The sequence below is a fragment of the Hyperoodon ampullatus genome (genome assembly GCF_949752795.1).
Source record: "Hyperoodon ampullatus genome assembly, chromosome: 5".
NCBI lineage: Eukaryota > Metazoa > Chordata > Mammalia > Artiodactyla > Ziphiidae > Hyperoodon > Hyperoodon ampullatus.
In genome coordinates, this window is record NC_136918.1 from 16,450,957 (window position 1) to 16,469,447 (window position 18,491).

General features: G+C 42.0%; 1 protein-coding gene across 2 annotated transcripts in view; it reads left to right on the forward strand.

Moving 5' to 3' along the window:
* Positions 1 to 2,950: 2,950 nt before the first annotated feature.
* Positions 2,951 to 18,491, forward strand: part of TSC22D2 (TSC22 domain family member 2) — a gene marked incomplete at both ends in the record, with an annotated part of 47,043 nt that continues 31,502 nt past the window's right edge. Inside the window, 2 exons of one of the 2 annotated variants that reach the window (XM_079704647.1) lie at positions 2,951 to 4,908; positions 16,972 to 17,043. In XM_079704647.1, the coding sequence (XP_079560773.1) occupies positions 2,951 to 4,908; positions 16,972 to 17,043 (2,030 nt within the window). The remainder of the gene's footprint in view (positions 4,909 to 16,971; positions 17,044 to 18,491) is intronic. The other variant, XM_079704648.1, reaches the window with a different exon arrangement.

Here is an 18,491-nt window from a genome sequence, read left to right on the forward strand (position 1 = left end):
AGTTTAAACACACACAAATCCTTAAACAGATAAATAAAACATTTTAACTTTATAAATCTTACCTTTTTTGCTAGACGTCTTTTAACATCTTTAACCCCATCCTTACCAGAAATATAGCCCATTACTGATGTCTTCTAAATTATCTTTGTCATCATTTTCATTTTATAATAAATTCTTTACATGTTCTTTAAGAGAAACGGTCTTACAGATTACTTTAAGATGATTCCTTTAAATGTGTGATTTAAGAGTATCATAACAAGTAATCAAGAAGTTGATGTTATAAAATAATGTAATGGGACAAGCAGGCATACAATACTTATTTTTCCAAAAGCCGCACAGTCAACATCACCCAATGGTCACCACTTTTAACAATCTGGGAAATTAATCCAAAATGAAATTAAGTTTTTATAAATTCATATTGGATGTAACCAGTTGATCTAACTTACTGATGGAATACTGTTTCTAACAATTACTGAAATTACAGATTTAGAACTGAAACATTCCATTAGCTATCTCTGCCACAATAGCAGCATAATGTTACACTTTATTACTTTACTCTCTCCCACTCCCTTAAGAAACAGGGATGTTATTATGTGGTCTTATTTCACATCCTGACCTCAGTCACTTGGGTATGGAGGACATGGGTTCTACTAAAGTTAAACGACAAATCTCTGTATATTATTTACAACTAAGGACCTAAAAAATTCTCTGTAAATTTTAATTACCAAAACATCCTTTGGGATAAAAAGTATTTCTATTCTTCAAAGATTAGAGAACTGAGTACAGTGATTAACTGATTTATGTCACTCATCATGGTATGACTGCTAAAGCTGTAATAGATATGAAATTTTGAATTCCATCAAGACATTTTAGATTTTACCTAAATGATGTATTAGTATGTCAAAGTTCAAGAGCCGCCTTCCTCTTTTTTTTTAAACTGTTTAAAAGAATGGCCTTACCATTTTCTTTCACCAGAAGGCAACTAAATGGTAAACTCTCCAGTACTTTCATAGCTGCTTTCTGGACAGGAAAGGGTGCTTTCTAACTTGTTCTTATTGTTCATGGCCCAATCCAAAACATCTAACACTCTGGCTCCAACTAGGAGCTTTAGAATAAACAAAAGAAAGAGCTACAACTATTTAACGCAGTAGGTTCTACATTTATGGAGCCCATAAGCTGATTTCATGCTGAAAGTAAAAACAATCTCAAGATGTTTAAATGAACTCTTCGATGCTGGAATCACAACAAACTCAGGAAAATTAGGAATATGTTGGTAACCTCCAATCTTTTTTTAAACTGACCTCACCCTGGGCAAGAAACCATCTCCTGATGCCATTGTTGGAGACAGAATTTCTGGCTATAAGATCCTTTTCCTGACTCACTCTGGCTTGCTATTCTTGGTTAATCATCCCCATTTCTCTCAGCGTTTCACTCCTCTGACTATAGTGGAAAACATTTATTATCAGGAAAGACTTTTTTAAGTGATTCGGTTCCTCCAGCCGCCTCCCTCCTTATCCTAGCGAACCCCCCCAACCCCCATTCCTATCGCCTTGTTTCACTACGATTTTGCTAAACAGTAGACACAGCAAGCACATGACCTCCAGTCTTCCAGTGTCTCGGAATAAACCGATATCAAAACATTCGATTGGCGCGGCTGTAAGTTTTTCTAGGCTTGGAATTTAAGAGGCTTTCGTTCTTCAACTCTTACAAGACCTAGAGCGCAAATTTTAAATTTAAAAACATTTTAAATTAAAAAAAAAAAACCGCTCCCCTTTTTCAACCTTTAGCCCCGCCCATCGCCCCCCCCCGCCTCCACGCGAAACTCTGCAGGAAACCGGAGGGGGCGGGGCGGTGACGTCACGACGCCGGTGCGTCACGGAACGGCGGCGGCTGCGGCGCTGGCGACGGCTGCGGCCGCGGCGGCATTTTAGTCGGCAGCGGCGGCGGTAGCCGGGCTGCTGCTCCTCCTCCCAGCATCCCTGGCGCGGCCATTTCAGCCCCATCTTGGCTGAGGGGAGGGAGCTGCAGCCGCCGCTTCAGCAGTTTGAATTTCAGTTTCTCCAGAGCCTGCGAACCGGTCGCATCGAGGAGGAGCCGAAGAAGCTACCGCTGCTCCCTCACACAGCCAGAGCGCCGCCGCTTGCCGGCCCGCCGGCCGCCGCCCCTTATTCTCTCAAGAGCCGCGAGGGGAGGCCGAGACCGCCGCCGCCGCCCGCCCGCGGGGGTGGCTCCCCCTGTAAGGGGAGGACCGAACCGGCTTTCCCCTCCCCCGGAGCGGGTTTCCGCCAGAGACAGCCGACATGTCCCTTGGGCTGAGCTCCGGCTAGAGCCGGGGAGGGAGGGCCGCTCGGCCGCACCGAAGCTCCGCCGCCCGCCCGCGGCTCCTGGCTGAATCAGGAGTCCCCGGCTCCGGACTCGCCACTCCTCCTCCTTCCCTCTCGGCGTCCGAGAGCCCGGAGCTGACGCCGGCACTGGCTCGAGGAGCGGGACAGCACCGCCCCTCACGCCGCCGCCGCCTCCTCCCCTTCGCCCTCCCACTCCCACCCCCAGCCTAGGCCTGCTGACCGCGCGGAGCGCCGAGCTGGACTGACCACGGCGGCCCGGAGACGCGAGGAGGAAACAGCCGGCCCGCCCCTGGGGTCGCGCTTTCGCCGCCACTGGGGGTATTGAATTGAGGCGCCGCGACTGCGGGCGGCGAGAAGGAAGGAGGAGCCGCCGCGCGAGTGAGACGGGGGCAGAGCTGAAGAGACCGACACGGAGAAGGAAACGGGAGGAGGATGTCTCGCGGAGCGGCCGACGCACGGATCAACCCGTGACTCTTACAGCGGCGGGCCTCAGACCCCAGCGCGGACGCGGACTTTGTCTTTGGGGGCCCTGCTCTGCCCTTCCTGGTTTCCGGCAAGATCGCAGAGGAGCCGGCGTGCCTCTCTGCCCTCCAGCCTTCCTCACCATGTCCAAGATGCCGGCCAAGAAGAAGAGCTGCTTCCAGATCACCAGTGTCACCACGGCCCAGGTGGCCACTAGCATCACCGAGGACACCGAGAGCCTGGACGATCCGGACGAGTCACGCACAGAGGACGTCTCCTCCGAGATATTCGACGTTTCTCGGGCCACGGATTACGGCCCCGAGGAGGTCTGCGAGCGCAGCTCCTCCGAAGAGACGCTCAACAATGTTGGGGATGCGGAGACTCCCGGTACCGTCTCCCCCAACCTCGTCCTGGACGGGCAGCTGGCGGCCGCGGCGGCCACTCCCGCCAACGGAGGAGGAGCCGCTTCGGCCCGCAGCGTGGCTGGGGCGCTGGCCAGTACCCTAGCGGCGGCCGCCACCTCGGCCCCCTCCTCGGGGGCCCCCGGGGCCCCCCCGGTCGCGGGCCCCTCCGCCGGGCCAGGGACTGCCACCCCCTCGCAGCCCCCCACCACTTGTAGTTCCCGTTTCCGCGTGATCAAGCTGGACCACGGCAGCGGGGAGCCGTATAGACGCGGCCGATGGACGTGCATGGAATACTATGAGCGGGATTCCGACAGCAGCGTGCTGACCCGGTCCGGGGATTGCATTAGGCACAGCAATACTTTTGATCAGACTGCGGATCGGGACAGCGGCCTGGGCGCCACCGGAGGGTCCGTGGTGGTGGTGGTGGCCTCCATGCCGGGGGCGCACGGGCCCGACTCGGGAACTGACAGTTCCTTGACTGCTGTGTCACAGCTACCCCCGTCGGAGAAAATGAGCCAGCCCGCCCCGGCCCCGCCGCAGAGTTTTGGCGTTGGGCAGCCGCAGCCGCAGCCGCAGCCTCCGCCCGTAGGTGGGGCTGTGGCTCCGAGCTCGGCTCCGCTGCCGCCGTTCCCGGGAGCCGCGGCCGGGCCGCCGCAGATGATGGCAGCCCCGCCGCCCGGCCAGCCCCAGGGCGCCGCGCCTGGCTCCGTCCCCCCGGGCCCCAACGGACAGGGGCTGCCGCTGACGAATGTAACCCTGGCGCAGCCCGGCCTGGCCCTGCCTCCGCAGCCCGGCCCGGCCGTGGGCGCTTCTGCCGCGCCGCCGCCCCAGCAGTTCGCGTATCCCCAGGCTCAGATTCCGCCGGGCCATCTGCTGCCCGTCCAGCCCGCCGGCCAGAGTGAGTACCTGCAGCCGCACGTGGCCGGCCTGCAGCCGCCCAGCCCGGCGCAGCCCTCGGCCGCGGGCGCCGGAGCGGGCCCCGCCGCGGCGGCCGGCCTCCCCGGGGGCCCCGGCCAGAACGCCGCCTCCACGGGCGCGCAGATGATGGGCGCGGCCTCCCTGCCTGGCGAAGCCGTGGCCCCGGGGCCGGGCCCCGCGCAGGGCGGACCGGCCGCGCCCGGTCAGCCGGCCGGAGTGCCCCCGGCTGCCGTGGGAGGCGCGGCGCCGTCGGGCCTGGTTCCCGCCGGGGCCGGGCAGCCGCAGATGGGTGGCAGCGGCGCGCCATCGGCAGTGCCCGGCGGCCCTCACGCCGTGGTGCCCGGAGTTCCGAACGTGCCTGCAGCCGCGCCCGCTCCCAGCGTGCCTACCACTTCCGTTACTATGCCAAATGTACCCGCGCCCTTGGCCCAGGCGCAGCAGCTGAGCAGCCATCCTCCGGTCAGTAGGAGCGGCAGCATCATCCAGCACGTGGGGCTGCCCTTAGCGCCAGGCACGGCCAGTGCACCGACGAGTCTACCGCAGTCTGACCTAAGCCAGTTTCAGACTCAGACCCAGCCTTTAGTCGGGCAAGTTGACGATACTAGAAGAAAATCCGAACCCCTACCTCAACCACCACTTTCTCTCATTGCTGAAACTAAGCCTGTTGTGAAGCCTCCTGTTGCAGATGCCCTGGCAAACCCCCTTCAGTTAACACCTATGAACAGTCTCTCCACCTCTGTATTCAGCATAGCCATTCCTGTTGATGGTGATGAAGACAGGTATGGAAATCTTATTTGAAATATTTGATGGGAATGCTTGACCGGACATTGTAGTTTAGGATGCAACTGTGGGAGGTTCTTTTCTCAATTTGAGGCCCTTAATATTTCTAAATATAAAAGTTAGTTTGTGTTTAGTAAAACTGATTCATCGGTTCTTGCAGAGACATTAATTTTAGATGACTGATGTTAAAAAAGATGTGTCAAGAGAGAATTGGTGTCACAGTTGTTTAGAAGCACTAAATTGGGTAGGAATGCAGAATTGTTGACTCAGAAGGGCGGATTTTAGTTTAATCCTCTCAATTTAGAAGTGGTGGCTAGTAGGTTATGCCGTGTAGGATTGTCCCTTTATTAGATATCAATCACACTTGAACACTTAATGGCAGAGTGTCTTGTCAGTGTGAGTTTTGAGACTGAGAGATAAAATTAGTTAAACATTTCCCATTCTGGAAAACCAGAAAGCCCTCTAGTAGAGAAAGAACCACGTAAGGTATCTCCTCCAGTGTATCTGGAAAGGCTGGAGAGATAATGGTGAAATGTCAAATCCGGCTTTGAAGATCATATCTTCTTCAGCCCTTTAATAAAAGAGTATAGAAGGTCAGGAGGCTTCCCAGGGACTTCTTTAAGATGCTTTTTTTTTTTTTTTTTTTTTTAAAGCAAAAAGTGTATTGGAAAGATGTTCTTATCTTCCGTCAATCTTTTTACCACAAGCAAGGGAGGTAGGAGACTTGACAGTAGTGAAAGCTGTAGTTCTTGAAATTAGAGTGATTTTATAGTAAAAGTATAAACGTTAACAATTGGCTCCCTGTATTTAGGGGGGATGCTTTTAAATAGTTTAAGGGAAAATTGGTGTATTACGATACCAATTCTACTACAATTGATGTTCGGTTATGGTTTAATGAGGATTTTAAGTGGTTTTGAGGAAATGTCACATGAAAATTTGATGTAGTGTGTATAATGCAAATGTTTAAAAACTGACTTATTACCAGATATTACATTTAAAAATTACAGAGAGAGTTTCAGGTACTTTACAGTTGGAAATTTATTTTCTGAGGTTTTTGTTTTGAGAGAGGTTAATTTTAGATGTGTTGAAAGAGCAGAACTGTTTTTACAGATTTCTTGAATAATTGGTATGTAGACTACAATGAGAGCTGTTAAAGCTTTTTCTTCCTATTCTGAGTTCCTTCACATTCCTTTCCTTTTCGTTTCGAATTAGCTTTGTATTTTTGTTATACACTTCTTTTGGTTTGAAAAATGCTCACTGAAATTCATCTTCTTTGCCTTTTGTAATTAAAAGTTCATCTTTTTTTTGTAGGTGACTTGCTTGTGGGGAGTCTTTCTTCCATTTGAGAACTCTTAGAGAGTACCACGTGTCAGCTCAGCTAGCTAGTCGTGGAGAAATTTTATATGGATGGGACTACCAAGTAAAGACACTGATTCCACAAGCCACTCAAAAATCCCTCTTTACATTTTCTGCCATATTTCACTTTTCACACGTAGGGGCACACCTGAAATGCCACCTGAGTTTATTTGTTCACTTTTGGTAATAGTCAACAGGCATCTTCCCTTTTCTAGCTGCCAGAAGCCAGTTTTTTGTGATGGGTTGATAAATAACCATTTGCTTACTACCTGTCTGTTCCTGTTGTACACTGTTATCTCTTCAAGAAATGATGACTGGTTTTCTCAACCCCTCACTACCCCAAAAACACATGCACACCTATGAACGAAGAACGTGTTTTCTCTCCCCTTCACACCTCTCAGTTTACAGCATTTGTAATTACTTTCCCCAGAACTTTTTGGTGACGATATGGTATGAAGCAGAGAGATCTGTTGATAAATGGAAACTCTGGGATGTATTCTTTAGGGTATGACCTCAAAGATACATTTATTTCTTCTCTTACTTTATTAAAAGAGTTGAATTTCAAGAATCTCATTTCCAAACTTGTGACTATTTGAACTACAGATACGACTGTATCAATGTTCTTATCAATTGTAACAGTTAATCCAGTGCGGGGGTTTTCATTTGTGTATAGTCCTATTTTAAATGTGGCGCTTCCCTCCCCGACCCAGTCTTTTAAAATCTTCATTACTTATCAAATGTGCATTTCTAATTTTTGTTAGAGCCTCTTCATTGGTTTCTAGTTTAACATGCCAGTTTCCAAGATGTAATCTTACACATTTGACTGTTTTTGTCACTGGACCAACACACCTGGTGAAGGAATAAATCCATTAAGTAGAAATAGTTTGGGGGTCTTTTTAAATTTGTTTTTTAATGGAAAGCCTTTGTAAAAGAGAGGGCGTTTTTAAAGTTGTATTCTTGAAATTAAGTAACACAGTTTTTCCAGGCGTATGTTTAAATTACTGAGATGACTACTTTTGAGGAGATAGTACTAACAAAATCGTGATTTTAATGTGACTTTAGGTTACCTTCTTAAATTAAAATCTTCGTACAATTTTATTTGCAGTCGTTCAGATGTAAAATAAAACATATTGGAGTGAGAGGTCTTGAGTAATTATTAATAGGTTGACAAATTTCAGATCCTTAGAAAATATTTGTAAAAAAAGATGTTTGCCTTTTAAAAAACCATTAAGACATTAGTAAACACAGTCTATTTTGTTGAGAAAAGGAAGGAAAATGGAAGATTAACAAAAAGATCAGGTGGTTTAAGTTGATATATTAAGCACTCTGTCTTGTGATTTTGTTTGCGTTACTTAATACAAGGATCTGTATTGGCTCATTCTGAGACCATTTATTTTAAAGAATCAGAACTTATATACTATCATACCTTTAAAAGGGCTGATAGTTGTATATACAAGATAAGAAAAGTGTTAAATTTGTGAGTTAACATTGCCGATTGACCATATGGTATTAATTAGCGTGAAGTTTATATATCATTCTAGTTTATGGTCAGTTGTTGAGATTCTTCAAATTGATTTTGTGTAAACTGGAGGATATAATAATGGTTGAAAATACAGTTCATAAAAAAATGCATAGACACTTTTACAGTGAACATTACAAAATTTGTTTAAACTACCTACACGCTTAACAGACTCCTATTTGGTAAATAGGAGGAGGTGCAAAATATTACTGGCCCTTCTGGAAAAGGAACACGGTACAGATCATTTTCCATAGATAGCTGACCAATGTGAACTCTGTAGGCCACATGCCAGGAGCTCTTATGAATGGCTGCAATTGTGAACTGTCAACTGCAACCAAAAGACTGTTGAAAACCTGATTGTAAGGATCCTCTAGTGGCAAATATCTTTATATCTTGTTAATAGTTTTATTTGTGTAGTTTGCTAATGACTGCTGATAAAATATTATAAATTGTGAGTGTTAAATGGTGTGTCCTGGTATGTGCTATAAATATAGATTTTGTTTGTATACTTCATACATATCTATATAGATGTATGTATGAAATATACATATATACACACTTCTTTTAATGGAGTTTTTTTTTTTTTTTAACGTCACGTTTAAGAGAGGATTATGTCAATGTATATCAGGAGGCAGAACTGTCACTCTTACTTTGTTTCAAAAATCTATAGGGAACTTCTTAGAACTCTGAAAAAGTCTTACTGCATTTAGTCTTTAAAAATGAAAGCTCCTTAACTTGAATCTGTATTTCTTTGGGAGCTTATGGTTCTTTATCAGTATTGAAGTGTGGAGGTAATTTTGTCTTGCAGCTTTACAGTTGATGTTTAAATCACACGCCAGCTACCATCTTAGGCCTATCTAAGTAAGTAAGGATTTTGTAATCAAAGTGTAGTATCTCCTGTGTATGAGTGACATCATTATTTAGTATAAAAATGATACTGATGCATTCATCTGAGTGCCATGTTGATATGCTTTAGTCATAAACGTGGCTCTAAGTTAAGGAAATTATCATAGGTTTCCAGAAAGGCCGATGATCCAAAAGTGCCTGAAATTCCTAAAACCAAGAGTCGTGTAAGTGGGAGCATGGCCTTTTTTATTCACAGTGATAATGCCATTGTTTAAAATTTTGTGTGAACTAAATTGTATAGGCTGAACATTGGTTAACTTTTTAGAAAATATAAGGGTTTTTATGTGTGTGGATGAGACGCACTCCAAGTAACTAATTTATTAACACTGTCTTTTTCTTGTAAGGGATGGAGGGTATCTTGAACTAAATTGCCTTTATGAGAAGTTATTTTTGTTTTTTCACAGTACTGGTAGTGGGATATATGCTTTCTCCTTTATGAGAATAAATGTAATACCAATCTATTTGTTCTTTGAGAATTCTGATAGCACTAATTTGGAAATGATAAAACATGATACTGGATTTATGGATCTGGTACTTGGTAATTCAGAATAGAGTTTAGTCTTTCTCAGCACCAAAAGAGGTTGGAAGCAGTCATGCTCTATAGAGTCCTCTAGTAACAAAGAGCAGCCCCACCAATCAGATGGTAAAGAAACCAGTGAATCTCTTCCCTGAGGAATGGTTGATAGGGGAGTATGAAAGGATCTTGACTTTTCTCTCCCGAAATGGTAGAAGCTGGGGCGTTGTGGGAGTAGGAAGTAATGGCAGGTAACCAACACAGAAGTAAAGGTAGTGAAATGACATGAAATATGGTCTCAGAAGGAATAGGAACACGTGTTAATAGTGAGGAATAGTGGTCTAATTCCTCCTTTTAATAATTGTTTTAGACCAATATGTATTTCCTCTTCCAGATACCGTTTATCTCTTAATTGCATTACTCTCGAAATACAAGAGAGGCTTTACAAAAACAGGTGTGTCTGGTTAAATGTAGCCTGAACCATGATGTTTCTAAGTAATTTTTTTATTAATGGGAAGAGCAGATTTTTAATAAGAAATCTTAATTGAAGACAGTATTTAAGGGGTCTGTGTAGCGAATTTCCTGAATTGGAATAAATCCTTTAAGTTTGTTTTTTCTTTATACTAAAGCAGTAGACTTGTGATTTGAAGCTGTTCTTTTAAATGGTGTAGTACGAATTACCACATCACAAAGAATATGCATGCCTGAATCATTGGTATAACTTAGGCCTTTCCCACAGCAATTCTGTTGTTGTTGTTGTTGCTTTTTTTTTGGCTGCATTGGGTCTTCGTTGCTGCGCTGGGGCCCTCTCCAGCTGCTTCGAGCAGAGGCCACTCCTTACCACGGTGCGCCGCTGCGGCCTCTCCTGTCACGGAGCACGAGCTCCAGGTGCTCGGGCCTCAGCACTTGCGACACACCGACTCAGTAGCTGTGGCCTGAGGGCTTCAGAGTGCAGGCTCAGCAGCTGTGGCGCACGGGCCCAGCTGCTCCGCGGCATGTGCAATCCTCCCAGACCAGGGCTCGAACCCGCGTCCCCTGCATTGGCAGGCAGACTCCCAACCACTGCACCACCAGGGAAGCCCTCCCACAGCAATTCTTGAACATACCAGATTGAGATTACTCTATTTGTTATATTCTTAATCTGGCATTGCTTAGGGTAAATTTAGTTAGGTAGGGTAAGTTTAATTATGTACTATAGCATATCATATGAGTAACCATTATAGACAGTGGAGTCAGGCATGCCTGGGCTGAAATTCAACTGTGCCGCATACTTGAGACATTTGACCTTGAGCTAGTTATTTAGCCCTCTAAGCCTTGTTTTCCCATATGAAAAATGGGGATAATACCTACCTTGGAGAGTTTGAGAGGATTAAATGAGGTATGCAATGAGGTATGCAAGTGATTTGTGAACAATCATGCATAACCTAAAACAGTATGTATGGCAAACATACATCCCAGAAACATCAGTGTTTCAGTGTCTACACTGTTTTTCCAGGTCAACTCTTGTTATGCTACAAACCATACCAAGAATGTTTAGTTTTGATCCAAAAATGTAATTGGATGGCATGGATATAATCAGAGAAAAGGAGACATTGTTTCAGGCCAGAAAACTCATGATGTAGTGAAGTGGTACAGCAAATTGTGTTCTAATCTGGCTCTTCCACCATTTAGCTGATTTCTTTGGTCAAGTCATTTAACTTTCTTGGTTTTCCTCATTGGTAAAATTAGAATTTGAGCCTTTGGTCAGATTTTAAGATTCCCTGAGTATGAGTCCGTACATAGACATGTTTCATGAGAGAGCTGCCAACTTAAACCTTCCTCTTGGTCAAACCCTTTTCCTGCCCCCAGACTATTAGGTGACAAAAAATGAAGTTTGCGAATACTCCTTAAGTAGGTTGAATGCCCAGGAAAACATTTAAAGTGGCAATATGTGAATCATTCAACTTTCTTTGTGGTTTCTGAGTAGTAAGTACTGGGATACAGAAATAAAACTATCCTGCCTTCCAAGATCTCAGGCTATATGAAAATAATTACGATTTGAAGTTGCATACTTTGATATACGTTATAGGCTGTGATGGAGTAAATTGAAGTTGTTAATGGGAAAATTTAGGACATCAAGTCAGATTTGTGTGGGGAGGAAGTAGTTAGACTGATTTCTGTTTAAAATTAACCACTTCTCTGCATAGGCAATACATTTATACAGTTCAAAATTCAAAATATATGAATATAAATTGAAAGCCATTCTGCTACCTCTGGCCTCCAGTCACCCAATTTCTGTCCTCAGAAGCAACCCATTATTACTTTTGCTTTCTTCTGAAGCTAACTCTAGAGTTGAATCTTAAGAGTCATTCAGATGAGGTCACTGATGAGAGAAGCAGATGATTTTCCAAGTGGAAGGAGAAGGCAGTTTTGTGTAACAATATGGAAGAGTGAGAATATGTCAGATTTGGAACATGATGTGATTAATTTGACAGTAATCAGAGTGAAGGGTTTAAATGTCACGGAGAGAAATGGAAATTTTTACCACTTAAGTCTATGGTTGCTGTTAAGGTGTTTCTTGAAGCTTTTATTGTTAAAGTAGTATGTATCTTGGAACCATTTCAATACGCTTTTTAGTGGTTATTGTATTTTTAATTAAAATCTTGTGGTAAAGTTGTGTGTAAGGAAATCCTGGGGGGAGCTCTGAATCCCAGAGGTGGAATTCTCCAATGGAATGTACTAAATAGCTTGGTATACCTGGCTCTAAGTTTATGAATTCTGTTTACCTTAAGTGTTCTGTTTGCCTCAGTAGTACCTTAATAATGATGAAATATTTGGTATATGTTAAGATACTGTACCAAAAGTTGATCTTTATACAGCATATTTGGAAATCATAACCCTATGTTAAACATAGACCAGGCTTAATTGTTTCAGACCGTATGTATACATAATCTCATTTTATCTTTTCAGTAACTGTAATGAGTGTTTTTCTCCCCTTTTTTATGGATTAAGGAAACTGAGGCGCTGAGGATTTGAGTCACACAGCTATTAAGTCACACAAGGCATAGGTCAGATTCAGGCCTTCTGACTCCAAAGCCAGTGCTCTTGGATATTCCCAGAGTTAGTTTTGTTTACTACTTTCCTGACTGTAAGATAGGATGAAGGAAAAGCTTCTGTTGCCCTGATCAGTTGTGTTGTAACCCTTTACCTAAAGGATATTTTTAAAATCATTTAAAATCCCTAGATGATAACGTTGGAGATGGCCCTTGTTCCTCGGCTTACTGTATTTCCCCGGTTTCTATTTAGAGATTTCTGAAGTTGAGTTTTGACATAAGAGAAGGAGAAGGTATTTGCTGAGGAGAGGGCTCATGTACCTCATTCCTTAAGCTTCAAGTGTTTTTTAGCTTAGTTTTGAGGTAGAATATATACGGATGTTTCTCCTCGCTATTATAGTTAGTTACCCTACAAAGATAGTATCTTAGTTTAGCAGGTAGACATATGTCACATTTAAGATACTTTCTCATGTACTACTTTATGTACTTGGTGATTATCATGACAGACTGTTCAGTATATAAAGTCAGAGATATGGGCTTCCCTGGTGGCCCAGTGGTTGAGAGTCCGCCTGCCGATGCAGGGGACACGAGTTCGTGCCCCGTTCTGGGAAGATCCCACATGCCACGGAGCGGCTGGGCCCGTGAGCCATGGCCGCTGAGCCTGCGCGTCCGGAGCCTGTGCTCCGCAACGGGAGAGGCCGCAACAGTGAGAGGCCCGCGTACCGCAAAAAAAAAAAAAAAAAAGAGAGAGAGAAAAGAAGTATTTTGTTCATTGGTTTGGAAAATTTTCTACAAATAGGAAAACAGTGTTTTAGGTGAGTCTTCCTAAGAAGTGCTTGATTGGCTTTATACTGAGTTTAGTAGCTTACATTGACATCAAATATGTTGTTAGAGAACTGTTTTCAAATTTTATTTCTTGAGCAGAAGAGAATTTGTGACCAAAGCTGCATAAAATTCAATATTTCTAACACATTTTTAATACCATTTGCCTCTTGGTGCCTTCAGATTTCATAGACTGTAAACTTGAAATGATCCCCATTAACAGTGTTTTCCATGAACTCTTAATTTCCTCAATTTTATGCCATTCCAAAACAGAAGTCTTTGATGATCAGGTCCTTCAGTACTTATAGATGGCTCCTCTGAAGTTCTTGATCAGCTAGGTTTCACAGACATGACTCCGTTAATCTGTGCTGCTAATCAATGTTTTGAGACTAATTGTTGCTGTTTGCGAAAAATCCGTTTATGGATAACATCCCAGCTTAAGTATTCCAGAAACCAGAAATTTCATATTTTATAATAAGACTAAATGTTTGTCCTTGGAATCTCAAGTATTTAAAATTTTTTACACTACATAGATTGTATAACTCCATATGGCTTATTCATTTTGAATATATGTAAAAAGGGATTGTTAACTGCCAGCTTTTGCAACCTAAGTGTATTTGTTGACACGTTCTAAAGACTTTAAGTCCATTTATAGTACTGTATTTTATTTCACAGTTATTTTTCTCGCCCCCAAGATGCACGACTAACTGCAGATATGTTCTCTTTTCACTTCTACATTTGACCTATGAGAAACATTTCGTTATCAGTATCAATGCTGTAAAAATTCTGGAATTTCATAACTCAAGTCGTGACTTTATTTAAAACCAATTTATGTGGCATTTGAATTTGATTCAAATTAAATATATATGTATATATTTTTCCAAAATCAGGGGATCTGAAGTTCTTCTAAAGAATATCTCCCTTAAAAATATATTGTAAATGTTCTTTAATGAATTTTGAATTCCAGACTTGCAGAATAACTTCCAAGTTTACTCTTTGTTATTTTTCTGTATTTACTACCTTCCTCTTTGTGTCACTCTGTTTATTTTAAACCCAAAGTCTCCAAACAGACCTGTGTGAATAGCAGACTTATTCCCATATGGTCTTGGTTGAGCCTGGTAAAAAAGCCAAATTGAGTTTTCAGTTGGTTTAGTTGGCTTTCATTTAATTTGGCAGACTGATTTTCTAAGTACAGTGAAAAAAAGGGGCCTGGCAGATACATCTTGAGAGGATACAAGCTGTTAAATAAACAGTAGTTAACAACCTCTTAATTCTTTCTTGATATTAGTAGGTCCAATCAGTGCCTTTAATTGCCTTAGACCTAGTCAGGAGAAAAGTAGAGAAACAGTTAAAAGAACAGAAAGGAGTTGAAGTAGGGGAAGCAAAAAGAAGTACACACACTGAAGACTCCTAGTTAATCAAATAGTTGCTTTGGTGACATACTGGCATCTAGTGTCTATCTTCCTTTCCCAGATTTGGATCATCTAAAAGATACCCTACTGGTTAAAATTTAAAATGCCTTCTAGAAAATATTTTTTTTTTACAATTCAGTAGATTAATATATGTCGTCTTTTAATAAATTTATTTATTTATTTATTTTTGGCTGCGTTGGGTCTTTGTTGCTCCATGCAGGCTTTCTCTAGTTGTGGCGAGCGGGGGCAACTCTTTGTTGCGGAGCACGGGCTCTAGGTACGCAGGCTTCAGTAGTTGTGGCGCACGGGCTTAGTTGCTCCATGGCATGTGGGATCTTCCCAGACCAGGGCTCGAACCCGTGTCCCCTGCATTGGCAGGCGGATTCTTAACCACTGTGCCACCAGGGAAGTCCCCAGTATGTGTCTTTTAAGTTTTGTTTTGTTTGTTTATGTATTTATTTATTTTTGGCTGTGTTGTGTCTTCATTCCTGTGGGCGGGCTTTGTCTAGTTGCGGCGAGCCAGGGCTGCTCTTCACTGCAGTGCATGGCCTTCTCATTGCAGTGTCTTCTCTTGTTGCTGAGCATGGTCTCTAGGCGTATGGGCTTCAGTAGTTGAACTCAGGCTCAGTAGTTGTGGCTCATGGGCTCTAGAGCACAGGCTCAGTAGTTGTGGTGCACGGGCTTAGTTTCTCCGCAGCATGTGGGATCTTCCAGGACCAGGGCTAGAACCCGTGTCCCCTGCATTGGCAGGCGGATTCTTAAGCACTGTGCCACCAGGGAAGTCCTGATAATATATGTCTTGATGCCCTATGAGTTTTGAAATCATGGAATTCTATTGAGTGAGTATTTTATTTGATGATCATTGATACTTGATTGCTATTCCAGTAGAAGTTCGAAATAGTTTTCTTATTGTACTGATAATACTGTCTCCTAAGGCACTAGTTAGGGTCTCAGAATTGCCATGTTGTATCTGAACCTCATTTTAACGATAAAGATAATAACTGTCATTTATTGAGCATTGACTAAATGCCAGGAGCGCTAGTTACCTATTACCCTGCAAGGCTAGACAGTAATATCACCATTTAACTGATGGAGACAGACCTAGAGAGGTTAAAATTTAACTCTGTTATATGCTTAGCATAGTGGTTTAAGAGCATAAACCCTGGGACCAGATTGCCACTTAACTAGCTCTGTGACATTGGGCAAGTTACTTCTGTCTGACCCAGTTTCCTTATCTGTGAGATGGGAATAATAATAACACCTAGCTCTTAGGGCTGTTGTAGTATTGAGTTAATAAATGTAAAGCACTTAGAATAGTGTCTGGTATACAATAAGCACTTATATTCTTAGCTTGCTACTGTTATTCTGCTACAGCACCAGTCAGGAATTTTAGAAGTGATGTGGCAAGTTTTTGTTGGCTCCCTATTGTATGGGTTGGGAGTGGCGGAGACCATGGAAATATGCTGAGGTGGAGACAGAACTGTTACAGAGCAGGTTTGTCAAAAGGTTAGTCTCCTGAGAACTTCTGAGATGTGAGGTGAAACCAGTATGCTGAGAGCTTGCCGCATTAAGATTCTATAGTTATAGCCCTAGGGAATGTGTCTCCAGGGAATAGTAGAACTGGATGGTGATAATGGTGTATAAGCTCTTACCCCTTAAAGGGGCACTGTACAAATGCAGGAAGTTAGAAGGCTGCCCTCCAATTGCAGCACCATTTTTTGCCTTAACCCAGAGAAACCACCCATAAATAAATGAATTCTGAAGGTGGAAATTGAGTCAAGTCCAACCCAGAAAAGGACTCATTGGTCACCATCAAATCCTGTCAAATAGGTCCTGTGAAGAATTTTCATATCATGAAGCTATTGTTTAACTAATTTTACATGAATACTGTACCTGAGAACAGCTTTGTTAAACTGTTAAGTGTGTAGGGATTTATAAAGGCATCTGCTACAGAGTAGTTGTTGATTTAGGCTATGAACTGGTCACATTCATATGTATGTAAATGTATATACACACACAATTGGGTGCTAGTTAGTATTTCATTTTATCTGTATTACGCCTTTTTTTTTAGAACTGTGATCCTGAATTGTTAGGGTCTGCTGGATTTTGTCCAGTTTTTAAATTTCTTTCAAAATGTTTTTAATCAAGCTTATGTGGGTTTTTTTTTTCTTTTTATTAAAACAGTTGCATTGTATTAGAAATCTAAAATCTTTTAAAAATTTTTGGGGAAGTGAGTTTATTTTATTTTTTAAATTTTTATTGGAGTACATTTGCTTTACAATGTTGTGTTAGTTTCTACTGTACAGCAAAGTGAATCAGCTATACGTATACATATATCCCCTCTTTTGGATTTCCTTCCCGTTTAGGTCACCACAGAGCATTGAGTAGAGTTCCCTGTGCTATACAGTAGGTTCTTATTAGTTTACCATCTTTTTTTGAAAAGTAAGTGATTTTACTGTACTTTCTCAACTTCATTTCCATTTGATTCTTGGATCTCACAGGAATCCTTCAACTGCTTTCTTCCAAGCGTTCCATTTGAACACGATTCAGGAATCAAAGAACCTCTGGCATAGGTATGAATACTTTCATATGGAATGCATACATGCAAAAGTGTATGCATGAACTGCTTTGCACTGTAACGGTTTCTCATCATTAAAACTGATCTTTATTATTTTAGGAGGGGGGAAAATCACATGGTATCTAGCATGGGACGAAGCAGCAAAATAAACCAAAAGGACAAACTATATTTTAAATAGAATATAGACATACTTTCCTTTTTACTGCACTTAAAAGTGTATTTTTTGAAGGACTTTTTCTATTAGATTTTATTACATGAAATATCCCCTTACCCATGTGTATTTAATGTAAAAACATATTTTATAAAATAAACTACCTACAGTTATTTTAATTTGGTGCTATTTTATATGATTTCTCTGTAAAAGCCATAGTGACTCAAAGCAAAATGTTATTTCATATTAAGAAATTGGAGGAGGGAAACGACTAAGGTATCAAAGTAGTAGTCATTGTTTAATTCTTGGCAAGAAAATTTAACCTTAAGCTTGTTTGCTAGAATTCACCAGATCTGCATTACTGTTTTATAAACCCCTAAAACAGTTTGTTTTCTCACATAAATGTTGTATAAATTTTATTTTTAACTTTTTAAAATATAGACTGAAGTCTTGGAGTTCATGTATGGCAGCAGATACTTTGGTTTATCTTTCTGCTTAATACACATTTTAAGTAGTATATTATATCTGTTATATTATATTATATCTGTTCACTTATTTTGCTGAATATTTATTAGCACTCCATCATTCTGTGTCTAATTAATAGAAGTTGAGTACAAACAATGTTTTTAAGACTCACACAAAGCTTTGTTAGATTCTTTTAACTCTGCTTGGCAGCGCATTTGTGTCCTTTGGCATATTTTGGATAACACTCCTAGACTCAACTGCATCTCTTTCATTAGAATAGAGTATTGCTATGTGCATGTACATGTCATGTGAAGACATGGTCTGCATTGCTCAGAAATGATAACAGTGTTTTAATTCTTAGGCTTGATTTACTGTATCACTCAAGAAATTTTCTAACAAACTGTCTTTTTGGTGATGTGTTCCTTACTTAACTTAAAAATGTTTTTAAATGGTTACTTGTAGAACAAGAAGTTTTAAAATGTATAGTGCTATGTTTATAAATTCAATTTTTAAATTGTATAGCTGTAGCAATATAAATTGAGACATAAATGTAAATTGTGGCATGAAACGAGCATGAAGTTTTAATCATTCAAATGGCTTACCAGATGTAGCCAGGGTGAGTACTTTGGGGTGTACTTTATACTTTTCCCTTAGAAAAAGGAAAAATAGTACTCTTTAGAAATGTTATAAAATAGTTTTTAGATATATGGTAATTTATGTCAAATAGCTAACTTTCATGAGCTACCATGACATCAGTATGAATAATACCTATTATTTTCATCAAAACAATGTAGAAAGTTTTGAACTTTATTTTTTATAATTTGGAT